General features: G+C 39.9%; 1 protein-coding gene across 2 annotated transcripts in view; it reads left to right on the plus strand.

Moving 5' to 3' along the window:
* The window catches only part of GGCX (gamma-glutamyl carboxylase), a 194,701-nt gene that overhangs the window by 136,756 nt on the left and 33,791 nt on the right, over positions 1 to 24,154 (plus strand). For both annotated transcript variants that reach the window (XM_053717809.1, XM_053717808.1), the window contains exon 12: positions 5,166 to 5,296. In XM_053717809.1, coding sequence (XP_053573784.1) covers positions 5,166 to 5,296 — 131 coding nt within the window. The remainder of the gene's footprint in view (positions 1 to 5,165; positions 5,297 to 24,154) is intronic.

Here is a 24,154-nt window from a genome sequence, read left to right on the forward strand (position 1 = left end):
ATTCAGTCACCACTACACCCTTGGCTTCTCCTTTCTCGTTGGTCTTTGGTCAAATGACTGGAGGTGACGTAGAGGGGAGGAGCTATATAGCAACTCTGCTGGGTGAATCCTCTTGCACTTCCTGTAGGGGAGCAGATAATATCCCAGAAGTAATGATGACCCGTGGACTGATCACACAACAGAAGAAAGGAATTTATCAGGTAAGCATAAATTATGTTTTTTTCCATTTTTTCCTCATATTTTATAAAAAAAAATTAGAGTAAATTATAAGATATGATAAAAATAATGGTATCTTTAGAAAGTCCATTTAATGGCGAGAAAAACGGTATATAATATGTGTGGGTACAGTAAATGAGTAAGAGGAAATTTACAGCTAAACACAAACACCGCAAAAATGTAAAAATAGCCTTGGTCCCAAACGGACAGAAAATGGAAAAGTGCTGCGGTCATTAAGGGGTTAAAAGCAAAAATGGAAAGGTTAGTTACCGCATCTGGCCAAATGGGACAAGCCCAGGTACCTCGTCAAGGTCCTTTCCAATACCTGGGACCCTAAAACAGCCACACAATGCAAGCTTTCAAATCCAAACAAACTGGGAACAAGGGAAGGGTGCACAGGAATATGTAATCACCCTAGACATATATATACTGTGTGTGTATGTATATATATAAAAAATGTATATGTATGTGTGTGTGTGTGTATGTATATATATATATATATATATATATATATATATATATATATATATATATATATATATATATATATATATATATATATATATATATATATATATATATATATATATATATATATATAAAAACACAGAAGGGAACTGCACTCTCATACTGGACCGGGTACACATCCCATGACCCTGCAACATGATCAGCCCTGGGTGCCACTGGCACTCACAGGAAGCTGTGCTGCTCCCAGAGTCACAGGCAGTTAACCCCATTCAGGTCTGGGTGCAAGAACCATAGGGAAAATTACAAAACAAATTAATACAACACACAGAGAAAACCCAGCACAACGAGACGCCTTTCTAGGGTGTGTAAGGGATCAAACCTTTTTGTGGTCTTAAAGAAGGAGGGTAGGTTTCGCCCGATTCTGGACCTAAAGTGTTTAAACAAGTTTCTGTCTGTACCATCATTCAAGATAGAAACGATAAGTTCTTTTCTGCCCTTAGTTCAAGAAGGACAGTTCATGACCATGATAGACTTGAAGGATGCTTACCTTCATGTTCCAATACAGAAGGATCACTTCAAGTTCTTAATATTCTCTTTTTTTTTTTGGATCAGCACTTCCAGTTTGTAGCTCTTCCCTTCGGTCTGGCTACTGCTTCAAGAGTCTTTACGAAGGTTATGGGGGCTCTGCTCGCGGTGGCGAGATCCAGAGGCATTGCAGTAGCGCCTTATTTGGACGACATTCTGGTCCAAGTTGCATCATGCTGGCTGACAGAAGACCATTCGAGAGCTCTTCTTCTTTTATCTGATGGATGGAAGATAAACTTAGGAAAGCATTCTCTGGTTCCCAGTACCAGAGTGAAGTTCCTGGGCACGATAATAGATTCCATATCCATGAAGATATTTCTTACAGACCAGAGACGTTGCAAAATTACTTCCAGTTGTCTTCTCTTCCGGACCTCCTCAAGGCCATCTGTGGCCCGGTGTATGGAGGTGATTGGGCTCATGGTGTGCAGCATAGATATCGCTCTCTTGGTGGCTCTGTCCAGATCGTCTGTCCCAGGGGACATCCGTCTTGAGACCATCCTGGGAGATTGTGACTACGGATGCAAGTCTATTAGGATGGGGAGCTGTTTGGGGTGCCAGGAAGGCACAGGGATGATGGACTCGGGAGAAATCTCTTCTCCCGATCAACATTCTGGAACTTTGAGAGATCTTCAACGCTCAAAGGGCTTTGGCCTCTTCGGGGTTCGTCCTGGTTTATCAGATTCCATTTGGACAACATTACCTCAGTGGCTTACATCAACCATCAGGGTGGAACGAGAAGCTCCCTAGCCATGAGGGAAGTGTCTCGGATTCTGGATTGGGCGGAGGCCCACAACTGTTCGCTGTCAGCGATCCACATCCCAGGTTTGGACAACTGGGAAGCGGACTTTCTAAGCAGACAATTGTTTCATCCGGGAGAATGGTCTCCATCCCAAGGTGTTTGCGGAGATTTGCAACAAATGAGATAGATCTCATGGCGTCCAGACTCAATTCCAAGCTACCCAGATATGGGTCGCAGTCCAGGGATTCCCAGGCTGAGCTGTTAGATGCCTTAGCAGTGCCTTGGGGGTTCAACCTAGTTTAAATTTTTCCACCATTGCCACTTCTACCTCGCATCAAGCAGGAGCAAGCCTTGACTATTCTAATTGCTCCATCGTGGCCGCGCAGGATGTGGTTTGTGGACCTGGTGGGGATGTTTTTATCTCCTCCATGGAGGTTACCCTGTTGCAGGGATCTGCTGGAGCAGGTTCCTTTTGTTCACCAAAATTTAGATTCTCTGAGGCTAACTGCGTGGTGATTGAACGCTTAGTCCTAGCCAAGAGAGGTTTTTTTTTGAAACGGTGATTGATGCTCTAATTCAGGCCAGAAAGCCGGTCACCCGTTGCATCTTCCATAAGGTGTAGAGGACCTACTTATTCTGGTGTGAAGAATGTGGATTCCCCTGGCATAAGGTCAGGGTATCCAGGATTCTGTCTTCTTCAAGATGGGTTGGAGAAGGGACTTGCTGCTAGTTCCTTAAAGGGACAGATTTCAGCTCTATTGGTGTTATTACACAAGAGGCTTGCTGAGCTTCCTGATATTCAGTCTTTTGTTCAGACTCTGTCTATAATCAGGGCTGTATTTAGACATTCTGCTCCTCCTTGGAGTTTAAATTTGGTTCTTAAGGTTTTGCAGAGGGCTCAGTTTGAGCCATGCGTTCTGGTTGACATTAAGTTACTGTCTTGGAAGGTTCTTTTTCTATTGGCTTGTGCTTCAGCAGGCAGAGTCTCTGATATGGCAGCCTTGCAGTGTGAGCCTCCTTACCTAGTTTTTCATGCTGATAAGGCTGTTCTTCGCACTGGGTTGGGTTTTCTCCCTAAGGTCGTGTCTGATCGCAACATCAATCAGGAGATTGTGGTTCCTTCTTTGTGTCCTAATCCTTCTTCTTCGAAGGAGCGATTACTTCATAATTTGGATGTGGTTCGGGCTTTGAAATTCTATCTTCAGGCTATGAAAGATTTTAGACAGACTTCGGCATTGTTTCTTGTCTATTCTGGGAAGCGCAGAGGGCACAAGGCTTCTTCCACTTCCCTATCTTTTTGGTTGAGGAGCATCATCCGCTTAGCATATGAAACTGCGGGACATAAGCCTCCTCAGAGGATTACGGCTCATTCAACTAGAGCTGTGGCTTCTTCTTGGGCCTTCAAAAATGAGACACCTATGGAGCAGGTTTGTAGGGCGGCTACCTGGTCCTCCTTACATACTTTTTCAAAATTTTACAAATTTTACGTTTTTGGGAGAAAGGTTTTACAGGCTGTGGTCCCCTCAGAATAGGGTCCGCCTCTCTTTTCTACCCTCCCGTTTTCATTCAGTGTCTTCTAGAGCTTGGGTATATGTTTCCCACAAGTAAGGAATGAAGCCGTGGACTCTCCTCATATTAAGATGGAAAACATAAATTATGCTTACCAGATCATTTCCTTTCTATCTGTTTGAGGAGAGTCCACGGCCCCCGCCCATTTTTCTCAGTTGGGCGGACCTATATTTTTGTTCTTCTGGCACCTTTCATACCCTGATATTTCTCCTACTGTTCCTTGTTCCCTCGGCAGAATGATTGGAGGATGAGGGGAGTGGGGGAGGTATTTAAGCCTTTGCTGGGGTGTCTTTGCCTCCTCCTGGTAGCAAGGTTCTATATTCCCACAAGTAAGGAATGAAGCTGTGGACTCTCCTCATACAGATGGAAAGGAAATTATCTGGTAAGCATAATTTATATATATATATATATATATATATATATATATATATATATATATATATATATATATATATATATATATATATATAAGGTGCCCAATACACAATATCTTGCTCATTAAACACAAACTTTAGTTGAGGCGATTCAAGCCACCTAGGCTTTTGCCGACCATTTGGCTTAGCCAAACTCTCTTTACTGGACATAAAAGTCAAAATTAAACTTTTCTGGACAGTGACACATAGTCACACACCCCATTTTGTTTTTTTGCTCAGACTGGAGCAGAAAAGAAAAAGGAAAAAAAAAGAAAAAACACTTATAATATCCTTTTATTAGATGCAACAACAAAAAATACGCTTAATCCCCCTTTAAACATCCATATAGCATCAGAGCTTCCAGCAACTTCCTTCGGCATTTTACATTACTCAAAATAACTTTTTGCTTTTCCAGTACACATACATAGGAAGATCTTTTCTGTTTGTTGAATGTTGTCCGTTTTTTTTCCTTTTACCATAAGGTGTTTTATAAGTGAGTTTGGACAGTGGCAGGGAAGGTCATGTACCCAAATACTCATGTCTAGTAGAGACAGGGAAGTTAAAGGGACAGTCTAGGCCAAAATAAACTTTCATGATTCAGCTAGAGCATGTCATTTTAAACAATTTTCCAATGTACTTTTATCTCCAATTTTGCTTTGTTTTCTTGGTATTCTTAGTTGAAAGCTTAACCTAGGAGGTTCGTATGCTAATTTCTTAGACCTTGAAGCCCACCTCTTTTCAAATTGCATTTTAACAATTTTTCACCACTAGAGGGTGTTAGTTCACGTATTTCATATAGATAACTTCACGTGCACGAGCACAGTGTTATCTGGGAGCAGGCACTGATAGGCCAGACTGCGAGTCTGTCAAAAGAACTGAAACAAGAGGCAGTTTGCAGAGGCTTAGATACAAGATAATCACAGAGGTTAAAAGTATATTATTATAACTGTGTTGGTTTTGCAAAACTGGGGAATGGGTAATAAAGGGATTATCTATCTTTTAAAACCATAAAAATTCTGGTGTAGACTGTCCCTTTAAAAGCATCACTGTAAGTAGCTTATACTTTAGTTCAGATATGGGGTAACTTTTTATTTTAGAAAATTATTGAGCAATCATCACATATATGAGCATGTGAGGCAACTCTGATCTCAATCTCATCGTCTCTTTCTTTCCAGAACTGCACCTAGAGAATTTTGTGAGTGAGGATCTTGGTAATACCAGCATTCATATCCTACAGGGAGAAGTCAACGTGGAGATTGTAAAGGAGGCAAAAAACTTCTCACTGAAAGAAGGAGACCACATGCAGGTAAGATGCAGGCTTCAGCAGAGACCAGAATAAATGCATATACTTGCAGATTTACAGTGCCTTTTGTCAAACAGGAAGTGATCCACAGGTGTTAGTTCCATCATTCTACTATCTCTTTCTTCCAGAGCACTCGGACACTATACCTTTCTACCTCTTTAGACCTTTTTCTCACCATATTATCTTTAGTCTCTCTCCATCCTCATAATGTCTTTCCTTTTAACTCATACTCTATTTTCCTATTTCTATCTCTTAAATTGACCCTTCTTGCCACATGGTATTCTTCTGTAGTACCCTCCTATGCATGTTAATTTCCTGTTGAATGCCCCAAATTAAAGGGACAATCAGGTCAAAATTATACTTTCATTATCCAGATAGAGAACACAATTTTAAACAACTTTCCAGTTCACTTCCATTATCTAAATGTGCACAATATTTTTATATGCACATTTTCTAAGGTACCTACACCTACTGTTCATGTGCAAGAGTATATAGGTATATGAATTTTGTGATTGGCTGACGGCAGTGGGAGTGAAAATAAAACCAACTTTATAGAAAGAAATCTACTACTCATTTGAAATTCAGAGTGCTTTTGCATTGTCTTTTTATTATGCATTTACTGATTATGCTATTCTACTGTGTTTAGTGGTCCTTTGAGTTATACATATTAGAAAGAAGGACACATTTCCTATTAAGTGACTTTATATCTCTATAGGTAATTGGGTGACTGAGGAAAACCTAAAAATTATTCTTTCACTCCTCTTGTGCAGGGCTGGCATTTGCATAAGGCAAACAAGCAGCCACCTTAGGGTGCCCCAGCAGGTGGGGGGCAAATTTAGAGCAAGAGCCAGTGCCGGATTGAGCCGCATAAGCTGGGGCCGGCATGACATACTTGAAAGGTGCAGTGTTCCATCACACTGTTAATTGAAGTCACGCTTCCGTGTAAGGGCTTGTAAAGGCACAGAGGGTGCTTTTTATAACTGTAGCAGAAGTTTGATTTATTCCAGAGCAGCAGTAAAACTGTTTAGCTTCTCTGCTACTCCATATGGGAAGTGGGACGGAGGGTTAAAGGTTAAAATGTGCCTACACGTGGTATGCAGGGAAACCGGAGGGAGATTGAAGAGCGCATAAATAAAGATAACGATCTTCTGGAAATAAGGTATCCCCCTTTGTTGTGCTTATTATACAGGCTGGCTGTGTAGTGTTTAAATATTATTTTATTTGTAACTTCATGCTGGAGTTTATTCTAAAGGAAATTATTTTACTCCTTTTAACACTATGATTTTGTAAATATTTTAGACTTATTTTAATGCTAAAGCTTCATCCGAGGGGTCCTGGCATGATTTCTGAAGTGGGGTGTGTGTGGAAAGAAATAATATATATATATATGTGTGTGTGTGTGTGTTGAAAAAAAGACAGGCAGTTGTGGCATGTTATAACTTAATATGGCAAAACTATGGGTGATGGCAGACATTAAACATTATGCTATATTAGTTTACACAATGCAGAAGAGGTGGAATTAGGCCTACTAGCCTGTGATATGTAATAATAGCAACATTTTGTTGTCACTCCATGCGTGTGTGTTTTTGTATGTGTGTGTGTGTGTGTGTATATACGTAAATGTGTATGTGGTTGTGTAAGTGTGTGTGTGTATGAGTATATGTATGTATGAGTGTGTGTGTGTGTATATAAATGTATGTTAAGACACTTTGTAGCTCAGCTCCACTGTCAGGTGCAGGCCAAGAAGGGTGCTGTAATCCCTTAGTATTCACAAATCCACAGAGAGAGGCAGCACCTTGCAATATAAAACAATCTTTATTTCCACATACTGGAATAAAACAGTGACGTTTCGGGTACAGGACCCTTAATCATACAAAGCTCAAACACACTGTTGAATCCTTATAAAGGCCTACCTGTACACAGGTGTTCAATTAACACCTCTTAACAGCCCCACCTAGTGGTTACTTATTTTATTACATCAAACATTATTTCACCTTAGTGCAGGATAGCAATTAAAATCAATACAAAAACATATATATACACATAGCAATGGCTCATACAGATATCGATATTGACATAGTATCATTACAGCATATTAATAAGAAACCCCAATGCAGCAATTCTCAAATGACTACAAAAATAGAGTATAGTCCAATTCTTTATTTAGACCCAAAGGTTGCATAGCATTGAGTTTGTATATCCAAAATGCTTCCTTCTTTTTGCAAATAAAAAACATCAAAGTTGCATATCTGATAAAAACCATGGTTGCTATCCCTGTTTGGGATGTGGCAACTGCAATTCGATGATTAAAGGCCCTCATTTTGTACATCCCCTCACTGGTAGAAAATTTCTAATTAAAGGTTTTTTCACGTGCGATACTGCTTTTGCTATCTACCTCATAGAGTCAGGTCACTTTATCCAATGTGGTCATATTAGTCAGGTTTGTTTTCAAATCATTAATGCAGTGCCACGTCCCAGACGGGGGGGGGGGGGGGGTAATAGGGAGTTAATCCTCAAAAAGAAGGAAGCATTTTGGATATACAAACTCAATGCTATGCAACCTTTGGGTCTAAATAAAGAATTGGACTATACTCTATTTTTGTAGTCATTTGAGAATTGCTGCATTGGGGTTTCTTATTAATATGCTGTAATGATACTATGTCAATATCGATATCTGTATGAGCCATTGCTATGTGTATATATATGTTTTTGTATTGATTTTAATTGCTATCCTGCACTAAGGTGAAATAAGAATGTAAAATTCTAATGTTTGATGTAATAAAATAAGTAACCACTAGGTGGGGCTGTTAAGAGGTGTTAATTGAACACCTGTGTACAGGTAGGCCTTTATAAGGATTGAACAATGTGTTTGAGCTTTGTATGATTAAGGGTCCTGTACCCGAAACGTCACTGTTTTATTCCAGTATATGGAAATAAAGATTTTTTATATTGCAAGGTGCTGCCTCTCTCTGTATTTGTGAATACTCTGGGATTACAGCACCCTTCTTGGCCTGCACCTGACAGTGGAGCTGAGCTACAAAGTGTCTTAACATACATTTATATATATTGTATATAAATGTATGTGTGTGTATAAATGTGTGTGTAAATAAATGTGTGTGTATAAATGTATGTGTAAATAACAATAAGAATAAGTGTGTCTGTATGTCTGTCTGTGTGTGTGTGTAAATATGTATGAGAGCAGGTGACAACATTTACCTGCATATGCAATGTTGTGCAGAACTACCACTTTGGCACATTATGTCATGCAGAAATATCTATTACACATTACTAGAACATTTTGTTAAGAAGCGGTAGTAGCAGGGTATATCATATTTTTTTTTTGTGGGGGGGGGCGGCAACATGTCTTTGCCTGTGTAGCCAAAAACCCTTTAGCACCTGCCCTGCTCTTGTGGGTTCACGCTTCTTGCACAAGTCGTTGTTGAGGGTTCCAGTCTTACATGGCCAGCATTGTCTATTCTTCCTGGACTAATACTTCCCTGTCTTCTAGCACCATTGTCTGTTTTTCTGTTGCTTAGGCTTTAAGTGTAAGTAGGTGCTGGGGTAGTTCACTCATATCTCCAAGGGGGGAATTATAGAGAGGAGGGACACACAAACTGTACAATGACTTCACTAAATAGGGTTGTTTGGATTTGGTATTTAGAAATATCCGTTCTACTCTTAATTTAGTTTTGGAGGATATTGTAAATCAGTAGAGCATGTGAGGGGATGAGAGACGCTACATTTTATTTATGCTAATTTATCTTTTATCCCTCTTATCCTGGATTTAGACAAAGATGTAGCTTTTATTACAGTTTTGAAAAGACTGCCATGGAACATGCTAATGTATTAACAGCACTTCAAGGTCAACTGGGAGTAACTTATCTGTGGAAGTTGTTTTCATAGAAATTGCCCAGGACACCCAAGAATTACTGGCCTCATTTACATTTACTTGGCAACCATTTAGGGGAATCTCCATACACTCTGAATATGCTACACATTTCCTGGAGTTGGGCTGTGTACATTTCCTATTTGACAGCACTGTTTGGAAAAAATGACTCCTGTACAACATGGTCATGCCAAACTTTTGTTGTGAATATAGTGTGTGATATATTTTTTTTTTTTTTTTTTAACCCTGTGTTATTTTGAAATGATGTGATTTTTGTACTTTATTTAATGTAGGGTGGCAGTTTGCAAGTGGATTCAAACCAAATGGATTTGGCCCTAGTCTAAAAAGGGCACCCCATTAATATACTAAATCCTTTAGATTTTTGCAGTACAGTAATAGTGCTTTATTAACAACTATTAGGGTGGTAGTTTTAATCAATTTAGTGAGAGAAACTATTGTTCTGTATCATGTAGCAATAACCAAAAACTGTGTGGTGTATCTTTTTTTTTTTTTTTTTTTTTTTTTTAATAATCCAGGTGAATTTTATTTCTTTAGTCCTGACCTGGGGCCACCTGTACATAGATAGCCTCCCTAAGTGTCAAAACGTGTTTGTTTTTGTAACAGTAATCATCTTGAGCAATATGCAGGTCCTACTTATGTGCTTGTAACATGCTCATTGCGACCTGGATCAAAACTAATATTGTATATGTCTACAGAGCATTATTTATAATTTATTTTGAAAGAAATGGAAATATATGCTAATACAGAACTCATCCCTAGTGGTACATATTGCTTATTGGCTGATGAGGACAATTCTCTCATCTGTATTAATGGACAGTGATATGACACACAAAAATAGATACAAAAAAAATACCTAAGACATCACACTCTAGACAAGTCTGATACCTACTGGTTTTATTTAGCTAGTTACAATAAATGTTTTTGCTCTTTGTTGACATTAAAGAGACAGGACATATTTGCAACCTAATTACCATATGGCACAACCTGTCATCCATAACCATTGGCTCTAAAGCAGAAGTGAGGGCGCTTTGTCACTCACTGAGGCAGGCGGGTACAGCACGTCATCGGTTAAACGTTAGAAGTGGATAGGTGTGTAAGCATGGATTTTAAATAATTAATGTTTTAAAGCTTTTTAAGATATACAAGTCTATGCTCTGCTATGTATGCACTGCTGAAAAAAATATTTAAGTGAGAGTTCATGAAATCGATTCATAACCTATGGGAAATACTTAATTTGGCCACCAGGAGGAGGCAAAGACACCCCAAACAAAGCATTAAATATCCCTCCCACTTACCCTACCCTCCCAATAGTTCTTTGCCTCGTTTCATGGAGGTAGGGGCAGAGAGAGGGGCTCTGCTGATGATTCTGATTTTGTCCTCAATGGATTGTTTCCTGCATGAGAGGACAGGGGAATTGTTGAAAGCCATGTAACTCTCTTAGTAGAGTTTTGGTGTATGCTAGCTACTGGATGTCGCTGGGAAGTTCCTATGTCTCCTCCAGTGTTCTTATGCTATCCTCCCTGTTGGGCAAATGGTGTTAGTTACACTGATTTTCCTTTGTGTTACAGGATCCAGCCAGGATGAAGCTACTACTGGCAGCTGGGTAAGCCACATTTCTTCCTTTGTTACCCTCTAATGGCTTGTTGCCTAGGAATAGGGGACAGGGGAATACATTTATATTAGGCTGATTTTCCCCATGGGTGAGGGACTCTGAGGAGTTGAAATATGGGACAATTTTTTAACATACACACAGTGCCCACAAATGTATTTCCTCATGGGGGACTTAAGTATAACGTAGAGACCCAAAGGTCGTTGTTTATCAGCCATTAGTGTTTGTGACTCCATAGAGCGGAACCTCCGACTGGACTTGCCGTTCAGAACCGGTGCCCGCCGCTACAGTAATCATTTAACATGCAAGGACGGGCGTACTATTGTCAGCTTTCATTGCAGCTCATAATTTCTATGCCATATCAGGGTTTTTTGAGCGTGTAGTGTTTTCTACATCGATGAGTAGACCTACTTTTCCTTCAGTTCTTCCAGTATCTCAGCACTCTGCAGGAGCGGCGTAGTGGCGCCTGTCACTCAGGTGGTGAAATACTTCAGATAGCCCTGCACCCTACATTTTCCAATACACAGTCGGAGCCGCAACTCCTACCGGAGAATCTAAACTTTTATTTTATTATGGTTAGGGTTAACTTCTCCCGCAGCAAGAAAGCTTTTCTCCTGTTAAGTGTGGTCAGTCCACGGGTCATCATTACTTCTGGGATATTAACTCCTCCCCAACAGGAAGTGCAAGAGGATTCACCCAGCAGAGCTGCTATATAGCTCCTCCCCTCTACGTCACACCCAGTCATTCTCTTGCACCCAACTAATAGATAGGATGTGTGAGAGGACTGTGGTGATTATACTTAGTTTTATACCTTCAATCAAAAGTTTATTTTATAACAGCACCGGAGTGTGTTGTTCCTTCTCTGGTAGAGTTTGAAGAAGAATCTACCTGAGTTTTTTGTATGATTTTAGCCGGCGTAGTTAAGATCATATTGCTGTTCTCGGCCATCTGAGGAGAGGTAAACTTCAGATCAGGGGACAGCGGGCAGGTTAATCTGCAAAGAGGTATGTAGCAGCATATTATTTTCTGACAATGGAATTTGACTGAGAAAATTCTGCCATACCGATATAATGTAATCTCAGCCTTAAATGCAGTAGTAGCAACTGGTATCAGGCTGTCATGTATGTATATTTTACACTTCAGTATTCTGGGGAATGGCACTTCACTGGGATAATACTGTATGCATAAGACTTTAGCCTAATTTGCAGTGACTAGCAACAGGCTTTTTAATGTCATTTCATTTATTTGATGTTAAACGTTTTTTGCTGGCATGTTAAATCGTTTAATTTTCTGAGGTACTGGGTGAAAAAATGTTTTGGGCACTGTTTTTTTCCACTTGGCAGTCGTTTTATTTAATTTAAGACAGTTTACTGATCTCCCTCACTGTTGTGTGTGAGGGGGAGGGGCCTATTTTGGCGCTTTTGCTACGCATCAAAAAATTCAGTCAGAAGTCTCTTGTCTTCCCTGCATGATCCGGTTCGTCTCTACAGAGCTCAGGGGTCTTCAAAACTTATTTTGAGGGAGGTAATCACTCACAGCAGAGCTGTGAGGTTGTAGCTGACTGTGATAAAAAACGTTTATTTCTGTACCTTTTTTCTGCTATCAGGGTTAGTTATCCATTGCTAATGGGGGCAATCCTTTGCTAAAATTGTGTATTTACCGTAAAAGATTGATGTTATAGTTTCTCAGTTTATTAGTCTCAACTGTCATAACCTTTTTCTGTGCTTCTTAAAGGCACAGTACGTTTTCATATTATTTGTAAATTACTTTGAAAAGTATTTCCAAGTTGCTAGTTTAATTGCTAGTGTGTTAAACATGTCTGATTCAGAGGAATATCTCTGTGCTATATGTGCTAAAGCCAAAGTGGAGCTCAATAGAAATTTATGTACTAATTGCATTGATGCTACTTTAAATAAAAGTCAATCTGTACAAATTGAACATATTTCACCAAACAACGAGGGGAGAGTTATGCCGACTAACTCGCCTCACGTGTCAGTACCTGCATCTCCCGCTCGGGAGGTGCGTGATATTGTAGCGCCGAGTACATCAGGGCGGCCATTACAAATCACATTACAGGATATGGCTAATGTTATGACTGAAGTTTTGGCTAAATTACCAGAACTAAGAGGTAAGCGTGATCACTCTGGGGTGAGAACAGAGTGCGCTGTTGATAATAGGGCCATGTCTGATACTGCGTCACAGTATGCTGAACATGAGGACGGAGAGCTTCAATCAGCAGGTGACGGTTCTGATCCCAATAGAATGGATTCAGACATTTCTAATTTTAAGTTTAAACTCGAAAACCTCCGTGTACTGTTAGGGGAGGTTTTAGCAGCTCTAAATGATTGTAACACCGTTGCAATCCCAGAGAAATTATGTAGGCTGGATAGATACTATGCGGTACCGGCGAGTACTGACGTATTTCCTATACCTAAGAGGCTTACAGAGATAATTGCTAAGGAGTGGGATAGGCCCGGTGTACCCTTTCCCCCCCCTCCTGTGTTTAGAAAAATGTTTCCAATAGACGCCACCACACGGGACTTATGGCAGACGGTCCCTAAGGTGGAGGGAGCGGTTTCTACTCTGGCTAAGCGTACCACTATCCCGGTGGAGGATAGCTGTGCCTTTTCAGATCCAATGGATAAAAAATTAGAGGGTTACCTTAAGAAAATGTTTGTTCAACAAGGTTTTATATTGCAACCCCTTGCATGTATTGCGTCTGTCACGGCCGCGGCCGCTTTTTGGTCCGAGTCCCTGGAAGAGACTCTTGACTCAATAACTATAGATGAGATTTCAAACAAGCTTAAGACACTTAAGCTAGCTAATTCATTTATTTCGGATGCCGTAGTACATTTAACTAAACTTACGGCCAAGAATTCCGGATTCGCCATTCAGGCACGCAGAGCACTGTGGCTAAAATCCTGGTCAGCTGACGTTACTTCTAAATCTAAATTACTTAACATACCTTTCAAAGGGCAGACCTTATTCGGGCCCGGGTTGAAAGAAATTATCGCTGACATTACGGGAGGTAAGGGCCATGCCCTGCCTCAAGACAGAGCCAAACCTAAGGCTAGACAGTCTAATTTTCGTTCCTTTCGGAATTTCAAAGCAGGAGCAGCATCAACTTCCTCTGCACCAAAGCAGGAAGGAGCTGTTGCTCGCTACAGACAAGGCTGGAGACCTAACCAGTCCTGGAACAAGGGCAAGCAGGCCAGGAAACCTGCTGCTGCCCCTAAGACAGCATGAATTGAGGGCCCCCGATCCGGGAACGGATCTAGTGGGGGGCAGACTTTCTCTCTTCGCCCAGGCTTGGGCAAGAGATGTCCAGGATCCCTGGGCGTTAGAGATCATATCTCAGGGATACCTTCTGGACTTCAAATCCTCTCCCCCAAAAGGGAGATTTCATCTGTCAAGGTTGTCAACAAACCAAATAAAGAAAGAGGCGTTTCTACGCTGTGTACAAGATCTTTTACTAATGGGAGTGATCCATCCGGTTCCGCGGTCGGAACAAGGACAAGGGTTTTACTCAAATCTGTTTGTGGTTCCCAAAAAAGAGGGAACTTTCAGGCCAATCCTGGATTTAAAGATCCTAAACAAATTCCTAAGAGTTCCATCGTTCAAAATGGAAACTATTCGGACAATCTTACCCATGATCCAAAAGGGTCAGTACATGACCACAGTGGATTTAAAGGATGCTTACCTTCACATACCGATTCACAAAGATCATTACCGGTATCTAAGGTTTGCCTTCCTAGACAGGCATTACCAGTTTGTAGCTCTTCCATTCGGATTGGCTACGGCTCCAAGAATCTTCACGAAGGTTCTGGGTGCTCTTCTGGCGGTACTAAGACCGCGAGGAATTTCGGTAGCTCCGTACCTAGACGACATTCTGATACAAGCTTCAAGCTTTCAAACTGCCAAGTCTCATACAGAGTTAGTACTGGCTTTTCTAAGGTCGCATGGATGGAAGGTGAACGAAAAGAAGAGTTCTCTCTTTCCACTCACAAGAGTTCCCTTCTTGGGGACTCTTATAGATTCTGTAGAAATGAAGATTTACCTGACAGAAGACAGGTTAACAAAACTTCAAAATGCATGCCGTGTCCTTCATTCCAATCAACACCCGTCAGTAGCTCAATGCATGGAGGTGATCGGCTTAATGGTAGCGGCAATGGACATAGTACCCTTTGCACGCCTACATCTCAGACCGCTGCAATTGTGCATGCTAAGTCAGTGGAATGGGGATTACTCAGACTTGTCCCCTACTCTGAATCTGGATCAAGAGACCAGAAATTCTCTTCTATGGTGGCTTTCTCGGCCACATCTGTCCAGGGGGATGCCATTCAGCAGGCCAGACTGGACAATTGTAACTACAGACGCCAGCCTACTAGGTTGGGACGCTGTCTGGAATTCTCTGAAGGCTCAGGGACAATGGAATCAGGAGGAGAGTCTCCTGCCAATAAACATTCTGGAATTGAGAGCAGTTCTCAATGCCCTTCTGGCTTGGCCCCAGTTAACAACTCGGGGGTTCATCAGGTTTCAGTCGGACAACATCACGACTGTAGCTTACATCAACCATCAGGGAGGGACAAGAAGCTCCCTAGCAATGATGGAAGTATCAAAGATAATTCGCTGGGCAGAGTCTCACTCTTGCCACCTGTCAGCAATCCACATCCCGGGAGTGGAGAACTGGGAGGCGGATTTCCTAAGTCGTCAGACTTTTCATCCGGGGGAGTGGGAACTTCATCCGGAGGTCTTTGCCCAAATACTTAGACGTTGGGGCAAACCAGAGATAGATCTCATGGCGTCTCGACAGAACGCCAAGCTTCCTCGTTACGGGTCCAGATCCAGGGATCCGGGAGCGGTTCTGATAGATGCTTTGATAGCACCTTGGACCTTTGGGATGGCTTATGTGTTTCCACCCTTCCCGATGCTTCCTCGATTGATTGCCAGAATCAAACAGGAGAGAGCATCAGTGATTCTAATAGCGCCTGCATGGCCACGCAGGACTTGGTATGCAGATCTAGTGGACATGTCATCCTGTCCACCTTGGTCTCTACCTCTGAAACAGGACCTTCTGATCCAGGGTCCCTTCAAACATCAAAATCTAATTTCTCTGAAGCTGACTGCTTGGAAATTGAACGCTTGATTTTATCAAAATGTGGTTTTTCTGAGTCAGTTATTGAAACCTTAAAGGGACAGTCTAGGCCAAAATAAACTTTCATGATTCAGATAGAGCATGTAATTTTTAACAATTTTCCAATTTACTTGTATCACCAATTTTGCTTTGTTCTCTTGGGATTCTTAGTTGAAAGCTTAACCTAGGAGGTTCATATGCTAATTTCTTAGACCTTAAAGCCCACCTCTTTCAGATTGCATTTTAACAGTTTTTCACCACTAGAGGGTGTTAGTTCACGTATTTCATATAGATAACACTGTGCTCGTGCACGAGAGGTTATCTGGGAGCAGGCACTGATTGGCTAGACTGCAAGTCTGTCAAAAGAACTGAAAAAAGGGGCAGTTTGCAGAGGCTTAGATACAAAATAATCACAGAGGTTAAAAGTATATTAATATAACTGTGTTGGTTATGCAAAACTGGGAAATGGGTAATAAAGGGATTATCTATCTTTTAAAACAATAAAAATTCTGGTGTAGACTGTCCCTTTAATACAGGCTAGGAAGCCTGTTACCAGAAAGATTTACCATAAAATATGGCGTAAATACTTATATTGGTGCGAATCCAAGAGTTACTCATGGAGTAAGGTTAGGATTCCTAGGATATTGTCTTTTCTACAAGAAGGTTTAGAAGAGGGTTTATCCGCTAGTTCCTTAAAGGGACAGATTTCAGCTCTGTCCATTCTTTTACACAAACGTCTGTCAGAAGTTCCGGACGTTCAAGCTTTTTGTCAGGCTTTAGCTAGGATCAAGCCTGTGTTTAAAACTGTTGCTCCACCATGGAGTTTGAACTTAGTTCTTAATGTTTTACAGGGTGTTCTGTTTGAACCCCTTCATTCCATTGATATCAAGCTGTTATCTTGGAAAGTTCTGTTTTTAATGGCGATTTCCTCGGCTCGAAGAGTCTCTGAGTTATCTGCCTTACATTGTGATTCTCCTTATCTGATTTTTCATTCAGACAAGGTAGTTCTGCGTACTAAACCTGGGTTCTTACCTAAGGTGGTCACTAACAGGAATATCAATCAAGAGATTGTTGTTCCATCTTTGTGTCCTAATCCTTCTTCGAAGAAGGAACGTCTGCTACACAATCTAGATGTAGTCCGTGCCCTGAAATTTTATCTACAGGCAACTAAGGATTTTCGACAAACGTCTTACCTGTTTGTCGTTTATTCTGGTCAGAGGAGAGGTCAAAAAGCTTCGGCTACCTCTCTCTCTTTTTGGCTTCGTAGCATAATACGGTTAGCCTATGAGACTGCTGGACAGCAGCCTCCTGAAAGAATTACAGCACATTCTACTAGAGCTGTGGCTTCCACTTGGGACTTTAAGAATGAGGCTTCTGTTGAACAGATTTGCAAGGCTGCAACTTGGTCTTCTCTTCATACTTTTTCCAAATTTTCCAAATTTGACACTTTTGCTTCTTCGGAGGCTGTTTTTGGGAGAAAGGTTCTTCAGGCAGTGGTTCCTTCCGTATAAAGAGCCTGCCTGTCCCTCCCGTCATCCGTGTACTTTAGCTTTGGTAATGGTATCCCAGAAGTAATGATGACCCGTGGACTGACCACACTTAACAGGAGAAAACAAAATTTATGCTTACCTGATAAATTCCTTTCTCCTGTAGTGTGGTCAGTCCACGGCCCGCCCTGTTTTTTATGGCAGGTCTAAAAAAAATTTTTAAATTATACTCCAGTCACCACTGCACCCTTTGGCTTCTCCTTTCTCGTTGGTTCTTGGTCGAATGACTGGGTGTGACGTAGAGGGGAGGCGCTATATAGCAGCTCTGCTGGGTGAATCCTCTTGCACTTCCTGTTGGGGAGGAGTTAATATCCCAGAAGTAATGATGACCCGTGGACTGACCACACTACAGGAGAAAGGAATTTATCAGGTAAGCATAAATTTTGTTTTTTGTGCACTCCGCCCACTCTGTCTGGGCCTGTCTACGATAATAGGCCTTATTAGAGCAATCGAAGGACTGCAGGAAGGGGTGGAACACCTATTTTTGTTTTTTTTTCTCGGATGTGAAGTCTTGGCGGTTGGTGGCCAGTAACCTTAGGTGGCAAATTGCAGGTAATATATTTGTGGGGTTTTGACTATACCACGATATGATATGGGGTAAACGATATTTCTCATCCAATTTAATAAAGCATAGTTTGGTATTTGCAATTGTCTTGAGGGCCCTTAAGATGGTTTTTTTTTCTTGAGAATCACATACTGCATATGGTTTACCTTCCTCCACAATTTTATACATACTATTTTAATTTCTATTCCGGTGCTGACAATAAGCATCTCTGGTGGTTATAACATTACAAATGCTTAATCATACTTTCTTACATAGAAATAAACATATCTGGTTGTTTATTTGTATTTCCAATGCTTACACATATTTATTCTTACATTGAAATATACAAATCTGGTGCTCTATTAGCATTACCAATGTTTAAACATAATTATTTATTACAGAGAAAATAAACCTATCTGGTCTTTTATTAGCATTTCCAATGCTTACAGATATTTCTTATTAGATTGAAAATATACAAATCTGCTGGTCTATTAACATTACCAATGTTTAAACATAATTATTTATTACAGAGAAAATAAACTTATATAGTAGTTTATTAGCATTACCAATGGTTAAGCATACTCATTTTTTACATACAAATAAATATATCTGGTGGTTTATTAGCATTTCCAATGCTTACACATAATTATTTCTAATATTGAAAATAAACACATCTGGTGGTCTATTCGCATTACCAATGTTTGAACATATTTCTTTCTTATATTAAAAATAAACCTATGTAGTGGTTTAGTACCATCTCCAGTACTTAAACATTCTTCTTTCTTATATTGGAAATAAACATATGTGGTGATTTATTAGCACTACTAGTGATTAAACATACTTGCTTCCTATATGGAATATAAACTTATCTGGTGGTTTATCAGAATTTCCAGGGCTTAAACATTACCTTTCTTATATGTAAAATAAAGATATATCTTGTGGTTTATTAGCACTACTAGTGCTTAAACATTCTTACTTATCATATAGCAAATAAACGTATCCTAGTGTTTTTTAGCCTTACCAGTGCCTATTCGTTCTTATTTTTTATAAAGCAAATAACATACCTGGTGGTTTCTTATCCTTACCAGTGCTTAAACATCCTATCCCTTATATAGAGGAGTAACATCAAAAAATAAGGGAGAGGGACAGAGGTATTTTGTGGCACACTTGTGATAAGACCCTAGAAACACTAATTAATAGAAAAAGAGCTTGGAGGACTGATTCAACTTAAAATATAACTTTTATTAGTTTAATTATAAAATCAGTGAGAACACCAATATAAATTAAATGATATAAGGCAAACACATAAAGAATATCCTAACAGGAATAATTCTGAATGGTTCAATATTAGATCTGTGTGTGGTTAGCTAGTTTGCACTGGTTACCTTGACCCAAAACTCAAATATATATTGTTCTATACAGTATTAGAGACATATAGTCTCCTATGCCAACGTTCAAATATAAAGGGTCATGGTGAGATTCAATCTAGCAGTAATGCTTAACCTCATCTAAAAGGGATACAATAATTAGTCCTTGGGGGGGGGGCACATGATAGTGTTATTGTTATTATATCATGCGTGAGTGCCTGAATATAAAGAGGGATGGTATAAAACCATCTACTATCTAATACAGGAAAATAAAGTGTTACAAATAAATGTGTGTATGTTTGATTTAAAAAACAAACTGTGATTCTGCTTTAATGACTTTTTATTGTATTCCTTGATGTTTCAAGAATGTACCTACGTGAAACAATTGTTGTAATATATGAACAGATTCCTTTCAATAAAAAAGATTTAATAAAAACAAAATGTGTGTAAAAAGAAAAACACACTTGTTAGATATGGAGTAACACTGGCTTCTCTTGTACCTTAAGGGGCAAACGCCCTTTAACTATTTAATAGAAACGGTACAATTGAAGCTTGTAAAGTATCTGTAGATAGCTATATGTGGTACACGGAGTCTGTAACCTGGGGTAAATTGAATTAAATACAAGAGGGTTTAGAGCAAATTACGGAATCGCTAATAGCTTAAGAATAAGTATCATATAGCTACCAAAATTACCCAACAAATATCCCCATTGTATAAGGTTAGATTAGACTCGTGTCAAAATAAGATAAAATATCTTTATAAGCTAAATGCCAATTAAGGCTAACAAGTAAAGACTAGTAGGTAGGTAGAAGAGAAGCAGTGTTTCACCAACTGCTTTATCAAAGGCGCCGTTCGTCCTTCGTGATGCTCATTTTATGAGAAAGTCAGCCAATCCGGAATGAGGTGTGGCCCGGACACATGATCACAGCGACTAATCACAAAGAGGCTGTGACGTGTTACGGTTACGTATCCATTATCATCAGCAACACTGTGCCATATTCTGAAAATTCATAAAAACAAACTGACACAGCTCTACTCCTCATAAACTTGCGTTATACGCTGATGACTTGTTGTTAATTTTGACGCGCCCAATCACTTCTCTATCTGCGGTGCGAAGCTCCCTGGAGGCGTTTGGCCATTGCTCCAATTATTCGGTAAACCAAAATAAGTCAGAGATTCTCCCCATCAACTTAAATAGCACTGATATACAACACCTTAGATCACAAGAACCCTACCAAATACAGCAATCTGCTTTAAAATATTTAGGCATTTATCTAACGGATGACAAACAGAAGTTAATCGACCTAAATTATGAAGCCCTAATGACCAAGGTTTGCGGAGACACCTCCCTATGGTTACATAAGCAAATATCCTGGCTTGGTAGAATTGGAGTAACCAAAATGACTATTTTCCCTAAGATACTTTGTGTTCCAGACCCTCCCCATACCCCTCCCAGAAGCATACATTTCTAAACTGCAAAAGGTGTTGAACTCCTATATCTGGAGAAAGCGCCCATCCAGAGTGGCTAAATCCACCCTCTACTTACCAAAACAATTTGGAGGCTTGGGGGTTCCGGACATATCCAGATATCATAATGCCATATTTTTAAGAAGAGTGATAGATTGGTGCACACTCCCCATAAATCATAATAGACTCTGGGTGGTGCTGGAACATGACCTTACCAATTCAGCGCAGTTAGGAACATATTGTTGGCAGCCTAAGGGAAGCCAACCATCACTAGTTAAAGATTACCCAATCATAAAAGAAACATTTGAAATTAGGTATGGTGTTTTACATAGATATCCACATATATCCACGATCCCCTCCCCCTTGACAACAGTGTTATCAAATTCTGACTTTCCCATAGGGTTACCATTGACGCCAAAAGTACCAGGGGGATTGGATGGTCTAATCCCATTATGCTCTCTACTTGAAGAGGGTAAACTGATCTCGAAACAGCATTTAGAGGAATTGGAGGTCACACAATTCACACACTGGTTCAGATACCTTCAACTCAATCACTTTGTTGACTCCCACAAATTCAAACACCAAATCACAAGAGAATGTACCACACTTGAGAAACTTTGCATTCAGGACTCCCCACTACCGCACGCCATCTCCCTCCTATATCAACTCCTAGTCACTCCTCCCGAGACTTTACACACTTCAACAGTCAATTCCTGGCACAAAGAACTCCCCTACACTCTTACAGAACAAGAATGGCTAAAGATCTTTCAGAATACAGCTAGATCCGCCCATTCAGCAGCCCTACTGGAAACAAATTATAAATTCCTACTCCGTTGGTACCTTACCCCTCACAGGTTGAAATTTATATTCCCCGAAGCATCTGACAGGTGTTGGAGAAAGTGTGCAGGAAAAGGAACCCCTTTCCACATTTGGTGGGAATGCCCCAAGATAGCAGATTATTGGAAGAACATCAACATAGAGATGAATAAGTTGCTGAATTTTAATATTCCATTAGACCCCTTAGTATACCTGTTTCATACAATCCCTAAATTCCCCTTCAAGCAATACACATCACTTCTCCAATTAGCCATATGTAGTGCAAAGCAGGTTATCCCTAGACTTTGGAAATCAGATACAGAACCCACAGTAACTATGTGGATAGCGCAGATGAAAACTAATTTATCATTTAGAAAGATTCTATTACTACACAGTAGGTAGATTGGATTACTTTGCAGAGATGATGTTCCTCTGGGACTCCTACTATCATCCTAAAGCCGAAAGGAGGTAGGATCTACAGGATTAATCTAGATATTTGCCCATAATGACATTATTCTTGCAGAACTAATTGTCTCACTAGTAAAGACAAGAAGACTGGATAAACAATCCTATAAGCAACTTGTTGATGTAATATTCTGAGTGTACTGGTTTATGACTGTTTGTTTGTATTGTTATGTGGTACTATACCTTGTGAACTCTGGAGATAAAAACAAACTAATGGACTTGAACAGAAATGCGAACTTGACAAAGCAACAATTTTCTATTCTGTGGAATTTTCCTTTTTGAAATGTTTGTAATTTCCTTTTTGTTTCTTTATTGTTAAATAATTTTTGAATCACCTAAATAAAGAAAAAAAATTAAACTAAAAACAAACTGACACCTCCAGGGACACCCATTGTCTCTGGTATAGGCAGCTTAGGCGAACAAGCCTCTAGATACATAGATTTCGGACTAAGGGATATTGTTTTGGCATTACCCTCCTATGTCAGGGACACCATGGATGTTTTACAAAAAATTGAAGGCATTATCCTGGATGAAAATACTTTCTTCGCTACATGCGATGTAGAGTCACTATACACATCAATTGACCATGAGTGGGGCTGTTTTGCAGCCGAATACTTCAACTGTACAGAGAAAAAACATGTTCATAGTAAGTTTACTCAGATTTGTCCTCATCCACAACTACTTCATATTTAATGATAAATTTTATCTCCAAGTCAGAGGCACCGCCATGGGGACAACTTGTTCCTCTACATACGCAAATCTGTATCTAGGATGGTGGGAACGGGAAACCATTTTTGGGGAGAAAATGGCAAACTTCATGGAGTATATTTTGTTGTGGCTGAGGTACATAGATGATGTCTTCATATTATGGAAGGGTGATATCAATACCTTCAAAACATTCATAAGTGAATTGAATCTAAATGATTTGAACTTAAAACTAACTTATGAAATCAATTATGACAAAGTAACTTTCCTTAATCTGAGTATTTCTAGAGATCTGTTTGGTAAAATAGAAACTAACTTATACAGGAAGTAGACAGCAACTAATTCTATTTTAAGATTTGAAAGCGCACACCACAAACCCACCAAAAAAGCAATCCCCTATGGCGATTTTTTGCGCTTACGACGCAATTGTTCGGAAAAAAAAGAGCTTTAAAGAGCAAGCTAAAGATCTCAAAATAAGATTAAAGGAAAGAGACTACCCAAATTCTGTTCTCAAGAGAGCCTACCACAGGTCACTACATACTGTAAGATCAGATCTCCTAATACTCAAAATAAGGGACAACAAAGATCAAAAAGTAAGGTTTATTGGTACCTAACATGAGGCCCATAAGGAAATTACTGAAATCCTGAACTGACATCTCCACATACTGCACACAGATGAGGATCTTGCAAAACAAGTAGGTATCAATTTCCTGGAGAAGGGCACCGACAATAAGAGATAAAATTGTAAGAAGCCACTTTGTTAAACAAAAGAGAGGACAATTTCAAAGGTACATATCCATGTGGGACATGCAAATTTTGTCCATATATATGTACTATAAAACAGATGGGAATTTTCCCAAAAGGAACTAGGTACATGAATGAATTTTACAACTGCCGCACTAGAAATATAATTTATTGCATTGAATGCATATGTGGTAAAAAGTACGTGGGCATGTCCACCAGGGGGTTGAGGACCAGACTAGGAGAACATTTGGGTAACATACGTAATGCCAGAAATGACCTGAAAAAAGGGGAGAAAATTACATCAGTGGCAAAACATTTCCTGAGAAACATAATGGCAAAGCAGATTTAAAATGCTGGATTCTCCAAAGGGTGAAACCAGGAATAAGAGGAGGAGATGGGGAAACTCCGGGTATATATGAAAGAAATAATTCCCTTTGTGAAGGGGAATTAGTAGTGGGAACGGATGTTTGGGCTTTCAAAGGGAGATTCCCTACAGGATAAACCTATGTATCTTTGTAGTGCCTGATACCAATATATATGTAATAAATATTAAAT

Source organism: Bombina bombina, chromosome 6, assembly GCF_027579735.1.
Source record: "Bombina bombina isolate aBomBom1 chromosome 6, aBomBom1.pri, whole genome shotgun sequence".
In the NCBI taxonomy this organism is placed as follows: domain Eukaryota; kingdom Metazoa; phylum Chordata; class Amphibia; order Anura; family Bombinatoridae; genus Bombina; species Bombina bombina.